Here is an 11,293-nt window from a genome sequence, read left to right on the forward strand (position 1 = left end):
GTTGGAGAGGGAGTCACGGGGCCGTTGGGCAGGAATTGGGGGGGAGGTGGACGCTGTTCACGAGGGAAGGCCTGGGGACAACTGAAGGGCTGTTTGTGAGGGAGGCTGTTAGCAAGGGGTGAGGCCTGGGGCATTTGGGGGATGCCGGGGTGTTTGGGAGGGTCTGGGGACGTTTGGGGGAGGCCTTACGGTATCTCGAAGGAGGGAGGTGGGTCGTGGGAGACAATCTGGGTGGGTGGGGCAGTTTGGGTGGGGAAGAATGAGATCAGGGATGAGACAGGGAACGGACGGCGAGAAATGGAGTAGCCTGGGATCGCTGAGGCAGGTGGGGCAAAGGACGTGAGCACAGGGGAACCGCCGAGGCATGGGGTGCGAGGAGAGCGGGGCCAGAGGCACTCCGGGCACAGGAAGCTCGTGGAGGGCAGAGGTGTGAATAACTGGCAGGACTCTGTTCCTGCCCTGGGAGGTGAGGCCAACCACCGTGACCCTTGTCTGTGGGCGTTGGGCACAAATAAGCCCTCGTTACGAATCTCAGTTTACTTCTGGCTCACCTGTGACACATGCCATTCCTGTCACCCTTCCTCTGCTCTCAGCCCTTGTAAGAGCAGCATGAGTGTACAGGGAGGAAATGTTTTGAGTTTGACGGATGTGTGTGCGTGTGGTGGGAGCGGAGGTCAGCAGGTGGTCTGGGATTTCGGGAAACGGTGTGCGGGAGAAGCACTGCATCTCACCGAACGCTTCTGTTGTTGCAGGAGTGCCGGATTGCGCATCCCATTGTTAAATGCACTTACTGCAGGACTGAATTCCAGCAGGAAAGGTAAATGCCCGCTGACCTGGGGAGACCTATGTTTTCTTTAGAACAGACACACCCGGGGAACTGTAATGCTTCCACACCTTTGATGACTGAGCCTTAACCTGTAGATTGTTGCTGTGGAAGACTTGGGGGACCTTTGGCCTTCTTCAAAGGTCTGCCGGGCGAGTCCGTGTGCCTCTGCGATGCCCTTAGATTTGCACCTTTTGCTTGGCTTTTGGTTTTGGTCAGTGCTCAGATGCATCTTCCAATGAAGGATCTGCGTGCATCTTCCCACGAGTTTTCCTCTTACCTGATTTCTGGTATCCAAAAATGATTTCCTAATGTGTTTCCTTTAGCTGTGCTTTTGCCTTTTTGCCTTTTTGCAAGTTAGGTAGCTTACAGAGGAAGGATTGGTAAACCCAGTAGCTGCGTGCGGGCATTGTGTGGGGTGTTCTTTCCTGTGTTTGTTGGACAAATGCACCTCTGTCCTGACCTCCCTTAACCTTGTCAACCAGAGCAGACCTCCTCCAGAACCGAGGCTGTCACCAGCGCTGAATCACGCCTGCTGCCAATTAGCCCGTGATCAGACTCCTGTATTTGTAAGGACAAAAAACTGGTGTCATCTGGGGATGCCTTAATTAAAAGATACCTCCTAGTAATACCACTTTTTGGCAAATTATCCTCAACCAGATGGGGATAGGAAATGCACTTTGATATCTGAGTCCCTAGTGAAGGCAAATACAGCCTCGCCACTAGAGACGGAGCCTAGGGGGGACTGGGATCCTAACCACAGAGGTTTAATTTTCTTTGGGGAAGCGTTAATAGAATGATCTATCCTTCTTTTTAACAGCAAAACCAACACAATATGCAAGAAGTGTGCTCAGAATGTGAAGCTCTATGGCACAGTAAGTGAGCGGGGATCGTTCTCACCAGCCTCTTCTCCTTTCATCTTTCTTGTCTTTATTGAATCCCAGAGCGGTTATGGGCTGGCTCTGTTGTAATAGCATGACTGATCAATAATACGCGCGTCCCTCAAGCGTGAAGCTTTTACCTTTTCTCTTCTTTTACCACAGAAAAGAGCAGCTCTGCATCATTGTAGGCCAGGAAATGAACTATTCGATAGCCAATAGAAACAAGAGCGTGCTTACACAAACTGAGATTGCTGCAGGAAGCAGTGATAAATCTTTCTTTCCTGCTTGTCTGAAATCTGAAAAAGAGATTTTGATTGTTTCTATTTTGGCGTTATACATTTTCTAAACATTTCATAGCGCTTGATAAATGGTCTGGGTGCCATGGCTAAATACACTTAGCTAGGGACCGGGGGTCCAAATGTATTTACGTCTCCTGGATCAGCATTATAGTTAGCTTGGAACAGGGAAATAAAAGTTTGAAGTGATGGGGAGAAGGGGAAAGAGCAATGTATTAATGTAATTAGAAGGCACTGCTGTATCAGTTGTTTTTGTTTCTTAAAGCCAAAACCCTGCCAGTACTGCAACATAATAGCAGCGTTTATTGGAAACAAGTGCCAGCGTTGCACAAACTCTGAAAAGAAGTATGGACCTCCTCACTCCTGTGAGCAGTGCAAGCAGCAGTGTGCGTTTGACCGGAAGGATGACAGAAAGAAGGTCAGTATCTCTGTAAAAGGAGTCCGAAAAGGTAAAAAGGCTGATCACAGTGATTGTCTGTCCATCTCCTTCACGTGTTCCCGAGCGTTTCAAAAGGGGGTTGTAAAGTATTTTTCTGGAGTTCAGCTTTGCTGTGGGAGCTGTGTTTTGGAGCTGTTTAATCTTTGAGCCCCTCTACTCCTCTGTCAGATCTACTGAGAAAGATCTCTTGAATTTGGCCTAAGGGTTAGGTGGGCTGGCAAAGGAGGAGGGACCTCAGTGAAATGTGAGGTACCTGCTCGGGGAGAGGGATGGGGAACGATATTTGTGCCGTAGCCTGAGGAGCTGCAAGTGTCATACCTCCACCAGGAAACCCATTCCATGGCTCCTGCGCCCCCTTTGCTTAAACAACCTAAGTGCTCCTTAGGAGGTGTGTATTTCTAAGGCCTGCTTCCTGCAGGCTGCAAACATCTATTGTTCGTTTTGGATGCTGCACTGATAATCCCTGTCCTCCTTGAGCAGAGACCCTTGCTGTTTTGGTCTCCAGTGACTACCCTGTCACGTACCATTCCTTGGCAGTGCCTTGGCAGACATCCCACTAGAGTTAGCCTGTCTTGGTGAATGGGTGCTATAAGATGGTCTGTAAGCAAAGCTCGGCAGAGACTGCAGTTACGATAGATTAGCTGCTATTGATGAGTACTGTCTGCATTGCACCAGCCATGCCAGATGCACTTCTTACCCTTTCCAGGCACGCGAGGGATCCTTTTTGAGTCGCTGCTTGCACATATGTGATCTTAAGCCTGAAGGTGCTTCTTGTCTTCTCTGTGTTTGGTTTGTGGGCAGGAAGCAAGACCAAAACTTCTCTCCCTCTCTTTCTCTCTCGCCTTCCAGGTGGATGGAAAGCTGCTATGCTGGTTATGCACGCTATCCTATAAACGGGTCCTACAGAAGACCAAAGAGCAGTGCAAACACCTGAGCAGCTCTTCCCGGGCAAGCCTGCAAGAGAAGGAACAGTACAGTAGGCTCAGCGGTGGCAGCCACTATAACAGGTAACCTGCACAAGCTTTTCCGTTGTGCGGGCTGAGCTTGCCTCTGGGGTGAGCAAACAGGGTGCCTGGCTGCGCCACGCTCCTTAGGTACGCTTCCTAAAGTAACTGGGAGAAGCGCCTGGGGGCCCGGTACCTTGGTGATGGGTTTTGGCAGCCGTCTGTTGCTCAGGAGAATCTGGCTAAGTCAGGCTTTGCTAGATTGCAAACCCCACTGTGCTGGAGTAGACTTGTAGTCCGACAGTGCTTCTTGGTGATTCAGCTTACTGAACTTGTACACAATTAAAGCTAAATTGCATTTGTAAAATTTAATGATTGAAATGTAGATTTTAAGCATGAGTTCTTCACCTACGTACTGATCTGACTGACGCATTGTTTTCTGTTTATTTTTAGTCTCCAGCTACTCTTCAGGGAATTAATTTTGTATCGTTCTTTCTTGCGCTAGGAAATGTTGTTTTAATAGGTTCAAAGTGGGTGGGAATATTTATCTGCTTCTCTGTCTTAGACTGCAAGTCATTCAGGTTCTGACATACAATTTCCTCATTTTTCTAGCCAGAAAACCTTATCCACCTCTTCTATTCAGAACGAAATCCCAAAGAAGAAAGCCAAGTTTGATGCCATATCTGCCAATGGCGACAGGTGAGCCTGTTATATGAGGGAATTGGGGGTGGGCAGTCTTGTTTGCTAAGTTTATATAAGACAGAGTTCTGTGCAAATAGCAGGAAGCTCTTATGCTAGAGCAGGGATCCCGGGCTTTGGGACCTCGAGGGGCTGCGTTAGCAGCTGTCCAGAACCTGGCAGGCCAGTGTTACTTGGCATTTAGACATAGGTTTGAAGAGGAAAAGAACACCTAGCGCCTGTACCTGCTAGAATAGAAACTGCTTGTTGGCTGAGCTCCCCAACAGCTGGAAAAACTGCAGCCAGATCAGCTTTGTCCTCTCTCTGCAGTTACAGGGAGAGGGGGACTGTTGGCTGCGCTGTAGAGTTGAGGTCTGCAGGTTTTGTGCTTTCGGGGCCGTCAGACTGATCTGCAGGGAGACGGCCTGAGAGGAGAGGATCAAGACCCACCTCCCGTTTCCCCTCCTGCCTTCTGGGGGAGGGACAGGCAATCAAACAGCTTTGCTTGAAAGCATCCGATCCCATTCTGCTGTCACAGTTTGTGCCAGATTATGTTGACACTGGCTGCATGCGCAGCAGAATGGGAGTCACTAGCAGAAAAAGGAGATTGAGATGGATTTTTATTTTTTACGGTCTTGTACGTGCATATTTTCATTCCTGCCTTTCCTCTCTGATTCTCAGCGTTCCTTCCTCTCCCGAGATGCTTTGTCCCCCTATCCAGAGTGCCCCGTCCACGTTGGCGCAGTGGGCTGCTTCCCAACAGAGTCTCGGTGCCCACCATTGTCCTGTTTCTCAAGGCACTGACATCCTGAAGTGAGATCACCTCTTGTTTTCTCCCCTGTTGCCCTCCCTCCCCGGGAACTGCCTCATACGTGGAAACTGCCCCTATCGATGGATCTCTTTCCAAACAGCAGTGAATTGGGAGCACGGATCAGAGCATAGGCTCGTTAGCGCCAAAGGGTCTGTTAAAGCCACCGGTAATTAATTAATCGCTACCTACCTTGAATGTCTTTTCTTCGAGACCACAGATCGCATCTCGCCTATAGATACTATTGACACCTTGTCAATGTTGGTGAAATGTTGCAATGGGAAATAGAACTTAAATAATTTTGTAAGGCAGCGATTCCCCCAGAGTGGTGGAAAAGACCATTTATCATCTGAACGGTGTTTGCAGTTAAAAGTTGGAAAAATCTAAGGATTAACTGTGGCTTGGGAGCCCCGGCTGGGCATGGAGTGGTCAGAGAATTCATCTGACTGCCTTTAGTGCTGCTGGAGCCAGAGGAGAGACTGGAGACAGGTCCGTGGTAGAACCGGTGCAGCCCAGCAGTATTGCTGCAGCTTTCCCTCTAGAGCCCCGTTAAGGCTCCTGCTCACCTACTGAGGCTGCTCTTCGGGCTATAGGACGGCACCAGGTATTTTTACCTGCTCGCTAAAGCCCGGGCTGAGACTTAACAACTCATTGTAATACCACTGCTGGCTTGAAAATATCCAAGGAGCAAAAGGTCCCATGCTCTGGCATCAGTGGCTCAGCCATTCGTTTGCAAAACAGGAGCATGTATTAGGGGAGTCAGATGCCTTCATTTCTGTTTGCTCTTGTGTCAGATGTTGTCAGTCTGGCTCCTGCCAAGGCTGTGGTCCTTGCCACAGACTTGTTTTGGTGAATCCCAGTAACAACCTGTGTGTAATTTTTGTATCTACTGAAGAGCTCCGGCAACGTGCTGTAGAAAAGGCAAGCTGCAGCTGCCTTAGACACGTGGCTGCGTTTCTTGAGTAGAATAATAATGGTGGCTCATTAAGTGTGTTTTTGGAGTCGCTGGGTTTTTTTGTGAGGATGAACCCCCCAAAACCTTCCCCTCTTGCACCATTCTCTATAAGATCATCCCCCCCCAGAGTCAGCCTGGAGTCTGGGTCACAACCCGAGTATGGAGTTAGGGGCGGCAAGGCTTGTTTTCATCATCAGCGTGGTCTGGAGTGGGGTGATGCACAGCCAGCACCTCTTCGCTGCTGAGATCGGCCGCAACTTTCCGTACAGTGTGTCTTGGCTCCAGCCAAACTTCTGATGCAGCCTTCAGCTGGGCAAAATCTGGGCATACGTGAACTCAGCTCACTTTGGCAACACCCCCAACACGGTCCAGCTTATCTGAAATTGTTGCTCCTTTGCAGATACAACAGGAATTCCTTTACCATGTCTTACTGAATTCCCTCTGTATGTTTTTGTTTACATATTTCGGAGCGGATGTTGCTCCCAATGGCTGTGATATGCGGACTGAGCAATTTCCAGTGGTCGTTTAACGGGTGGCGTTGAATGGTTCGTTCTGGGTGAGCTCTGTGAGGAGCTAACAGCAACTGGCCCTGCTGCGCGCGGAGTAGCTTTCCCCCGCAGTGACTCTCAGCACAGCTTGCAGCAGACCTTGCCCTACTAATCCCGCTCTCCTGGGCTGCCCCTGTGCGTGTGAGCACCCTGGCTTCGCCTCCAGCCTCTGGTGCTGTGCTGGTCCTGATTCAGGCAGCGCTCGGTGTCCCCATCCTCTTGTGCAAACGCTGCCAGAAGTGTCTTTATGTTACAGACTCTGCGGATGAACACGCTGCGGTCCCTTCTCCCGTGACTATAGACAAGGTGCTAAATTGTGCTTTTAACACCAGCCAACGATGAGCGCTACTGACTGAGCTGGCTGGGGGAGGGCAGTGATGCCGGAGGATGCTGAGCAGCAAAGTTCCTTTAGTAAAAAGATTCTCATCTGCATAGAAAAGTCCTGGCGTACGCTTAAAGCACTGGCACTTGGGCTGAACTGCGCCTGCTTTTGGTGGCGGTAGAGGAAGTGTAAGTTCAGATGCCGGTTCCTATCGGCCTGGATGGATTTTTGCTCTGGGGGGATATTTTTGTCTAAGGTGAAACTCGGATGCTGGTTCGGTCAGCCTGGTCTGTGCCTCTTGATGCTAGCCCGACTTCAATAGCAAAATCTTTAAGCTTGGCGTTCGTTTTGCCTAATTTCAGCCATTTAACAGGTGTGGAGTTTAAGGCAGTCATTTGGGTTTCTTGTCCGTTCAATAGAGAGAGGCAGGTGTCTTTGGAAGAGTTCCATTTTTTCCTCTGTCTTCACTGAAAGCAATGGGAGCTCATCAATTCACTTTAATTAGAGGCATGCATTTTAGACTGTTCAAACATAGAGACAGCATGTCCCCCTGACCTATCCCAAGGGGCTGGGATCCTGGGTGTGGAGTTTATTTGTAGGGGAAATGGCTTTTTGTTGGTTGGTTGGTTGTTTTAATTCTTAGTCTTTGTTAAAGGAATGGAGTGACTTGTATTTGGCAGTTTTCCTTCTAATTTTGGAGTCTCGGGCTGCTTCCTTAACGCGGGGTCAAAGACAGAAACCTTTCATTACTAACTTGTCAGTCTTTCAAAAAAAAAAAAAAAAAAGGGGGGGGGGGGGAAGCTGCTTCTTTACTTAGCACCTTGACACATTTGAGAGTGCATTTGCAGCAACTGGACGGGAAAATACCTGCCTGTGCCCACGTACTCGACAGGAGGGGATGCCTGGGCACTCTGAGCCCTCCGTTACCCACTTGTGGGTGCAGACCCCGGGGGCAGGCGGAGGCCCTCGGAGCCCTGGGGTCGGGTACCGGCTCTGCTGAGCTCGAGAGCGGCTCTGTGGAAGGCTGGTGGCCCGCCTGTCCCTTCTCCCCGCTGGGTGGCAGGGCCGGCTCTCACCTTCCCGGCTCTGCAGTGTGCTCTGCAACAGGAGCTGCCAAGGAGGGAATTTTTCCTGCCAGAGCTGCTCAGGGAAATGTGAGCATCTCCCAGCAGTCTTTATCACCCCAGGATATGGCAGCAGGGAAGCTTGCCTGGGCAAAGGAATGTGTAAGCAAGAGTTTGTTTTTAGCCAGAGAGAATCAGTGAGGAAGCCTTTTTTTTTTCCTCTGTGAAGGCTGCTTCCCTTTCTCTCCTCCCCAGCATATTCGCACTGAGTGGGAAATTAAAGCTACTGTTAGTAACATGCTTGCACACAGAAAGGTGCTGGAGCACCCACCGTCATCTTGCACAGCCTCCACTTGGGGAAACTGTACTCGGGAACAGTTTTAAAATGGAGGTATTCTCCGCTAGTGTGCATGTATGAACCTCTTCTGCACTTGAGAGCTGCCCAGCATGACAAGCACAGTGCTAGCTCCAGTGTACTCGGAGACCTGTCACATCTTACGCCGTGGGCTCTGCTGTCAGCATGTTTTAACCATGCGAGGCTCTTCCACCGTGGGCTGTCTCCTACAGACCCTCAGTTCTGAGTTTTCCTTTGCCAAGCTTTCTGTCCCAGTGCCGCAGGGCTACCCTGTGACTTTCAGATCTGTGAAGCTGCCCCTGCTTAGTTTCCCTCTGTAGATCCCCAGCACAGTGGTGGAAAGAGCCTTTTCTTCTTCTGCCGCATCCTTGCTACCCGGTCCAATCAATGCAGACTGTGCTTTTAATTAGAAAATGGATTCTTTCCAGGCACTAGAGGAGACCCCTGTGTGAGGTGAGCCGCCGGTACTGTCTGCCTCGGTGTACAGATGGGGGACTGGAAGCATGGAGGTGGCAGCGTACTTGAGAGAGGCAGTGATTCGGGTTCAGACCGTGCCTTCCCCGGTCCGCTGCAGCTCCCAGCTTAAGAGCTGAATGCAGGCTTTAGGACATGTGCTGACCTACTCTGGAGGCTTTAAAAAAATGTCAGGCTTCAGGTAGCCCTGGCTATTTATCTTTATAGCAGCAGTGCTGTCTGATAATGGCCAGACTTGAAGGAATCTTCTAGGTGAAGCTTTGTTGCCTTATTACTGTTAAATTTTTATACAGCCGTTTCAGGTGTGCGCGGCTGGGAGTGTGCTGCCCTTTTAGCACCAAGAGATAAAAATCGGGCTTACCATTACAGTGGTAAGGAACAGAATGCAGGCAAAGATCAGGTGAGCTCCCTGGGCCTGTGGCTGCAGCTTATCGTATCTTATGATCTGAAATACTGTAGCGTAAGACACTGCGTGGCTGCCCAGATCACTGGGTCTCTCGTAGGGAGGAGATTAGCGAATTACCAGTGCAGGGGAGTGACTCATGTCCAGATAAGTTTTCAGCTGGTTGCTTAGGTTTAGAGTACCTGGTGATGTACAAGTGGTGTGCTCAGCTATTTCTCTTGTCTTCCTGGAGAATTTTTCCTGCTCTGAAGTGGTAATGAAGCTTCTTCCTAAATTGCTGTATCATGGTGGAATCAAAATACAAAAGTCCAGCGTGTCTTTTTACCCCTTTTCCCTGCTGAGGACAGTGCTGACTTTAGGTGTGTCCCTTTGCTTTGTTTGTTTAACTTGAGGTTATTTGTTTCTCTTTCGTGTTCCCTCCTTGCCGGAATGTTTGTTTATATTTAATAAAAAGTTTTGCTGTACATCCAAGGACCGCCTGTGAGCAAAGAGGGTTCCTAAGCGGTTGCATAAAGTTTCATTAGCTGTCTGATGGTTGTCCTCGAGGCTTTGGTTTGAAAAGGGGTCCTTGCTGTTTGAATGGGTGCTGCAGACACTGGCCGATGGTCACCCGTAGGAGTCCCGTGTCCGTGCTGATCACGCAATAATACAACTCGCTATATCATAGGTAATCCCTGTTGCCTGCCATACCATGTGTTTCCCAAATTCCATGTGGCATCCAGGGCAGGGATACAGGTAACACCTGCATTCAAGGAGTGTTCGGAGGACACGGTGTGTGTCATGAAATGATTCCCGTTCTCCTTCGAGTGCTATCTGTGGGGGTTTCCCTGCCTCAGTGAAGAGAAGGGGTCGTGATGAGAGTCTTTCCCTCTTCTTTGTTGCAGTTTTTCTCCGGACCTCGCCCTGGACTCTCCTGGCACTGACCACTTTGTTATCATTGCCCAGCTGAAGGAGGAGGTGGCTACTTTAAAAAAGATGCTGCACCAGAAAGATCAGATGATTTTGGAGAAGGAGAAGAAGGTACAGCCCTTGGCTTGCTTCCCCCCACAGCATGCTGACATGTTCACACAGATCACACTCCAGCGGAGTCTGGCTTTTTATCTTGGAGTGAGCAAGGGAGTTTCTGGCTGTTTCCAGGCGGCCTCCTTTCCAAAGTTAAAGAGGCTTTCTGGACCCACCCAGGAGATCTCATTTCATAAAGGGCCATTTTCTGACCACTGTCTCAGAGACTTCCGTGTGGCGGCAAGGCTGAGAAAAACCACACTGCTCTGTGCAGAAAGACAGCCCTGGCCACTCCTGCTTCTCTGTGGCGCTCAGTGATACGGTTCTGGTCTCACGGCGCTCCCCCTGCCCACCCCAGCACATTTCCGAACTCATCCAGTCTCACGGAGCTTCTGCAGAGGCATTTTCTGTGGCAAGGTGCGTCTGGGGTTAAGGCATTCATTTCTTCTTCCAGCTCACTTGCTCCTTACTGGTTTATCTGCAGATCACAGAGCTGAAAGCTGACCTGCAATACCAGGAGTCGCAGATGAGGGCAAAGATGAACCAAATGGAGAAGACGCACAAGGAGGTCATGGAGCAGTTACAGGTGACAGCATTTTTGTTTTAATTTGCTGAGCTGTGCTGTACCCAGGAGTGACTGAGGACACTCCTGATCAGAACGCCCCGTGAGCTTCTGCACACACAGCTCTGCTAACGCTTCTCAGCCCTGTCCTACAGCCTCTCTGCTCTGCCAGGCAAGCCCCTCCCCAGCTCTGCACCGGGTTGCGGTGCATCATAACCCCTATTTATATCCTCCTTGCTGCTCTCTACTCGGGCTCAGACTTACTGTATTGTAAAGTGCTGTGTTGTGTCCTCTGTGGACTAGACGGGAACCATCAAACTCATTTTACCTATCGCCAAAATCAGGTTTGAACCTGTTTCTCCAGACCGCAGAACCTTTGTCAGCTCCCTACACCGCATAGCTCTTAATGTGATTTATGTGACCAGTAACCAGAGAGAACAAAGCTCAAGAAACAATTGGCAGTTCCTTTAGCACTGTATCTCTGTAGTCCAAATAAAGAAGTCCCTGAGCTCGAGGGAACAGGGAGAGCAGGATTCTTGTCATGGCCGTGGAAACGCTAGGCAGACTATCGGCATGGATACGCTCTGAGCCACCGAAGAGATCAGGTCAAAGGGGAGCTGGTTACAGGGAAGAAATCAGACACAGGAATGAACTTTGCACTCTTTAATTACTCTGGGGTATATAATGATCTAAAGCCCTAGCAATGAGAAATGGGAGGGGATAAGACAAAAGGCTTATA

The 11,293-nt window shown here is 49.8% G+C and overlaps 1 protein-coding gene across 1 annotated transcript in view; it reads left to right on the forward strand.

Moving 5' to 3' along the window:
- Positions 1–646: 646 nt before the first annotated feature.
- The window catches only part of LOC103916910 (protein FAM76A-like), an 11,510-nt gene continuing 863 nt past the window's right edge, over positions 647–11,293 (forward strand). The window contains exons 1-9 of the mRNA XM_009323977.1: positions 647–673; positions 753–817; positions 1,644–1,698; positions 2,266–2,418; positions 3,289–3,446; positions 3,996–4,082; positions 4,743–4,874; positions 9,875–10,010; positions 10,447–10,578. Coding sequence (XP_009322252.1) covers positions 647–673; positions 753–817; positions 1,644–1,698; positions 2,266–2,418; positions 3,289–3,446; positions 3,996–4,082; positions 4,743–4,874; positions 9,875–10,010; positions 10,447–10,578 — 945 coding nt within the window. The remainder of the gene's footprint in view (positions 674–752; positions 818–1,643; positions 1,699–2,265; positions 2,419–3,288; positions 3,447–3,995; positions 4,083–4,742; positions 4,875–9,874; positions 10,011–10,446; positions 10,579–11,293) is intronic.

This window comes from Pygoscelis adeliae, unplaced genomic scaffold (genome assembly GCF_000699105.1).
Source record: "Pygoscelis adeliae isolate BGI_AS28 unplaced genomic scaffold, ASM69910v1 Scaffold815, whole genome shotgun sequence".
NCBI classification, from domain to species: domain Eukaryota; kingdom Metazoa; phylum Chordata; class Aves; order Sphenisciformes; family Spheniscidae; genus Pygoscelis; species Pygoscelis adeliae.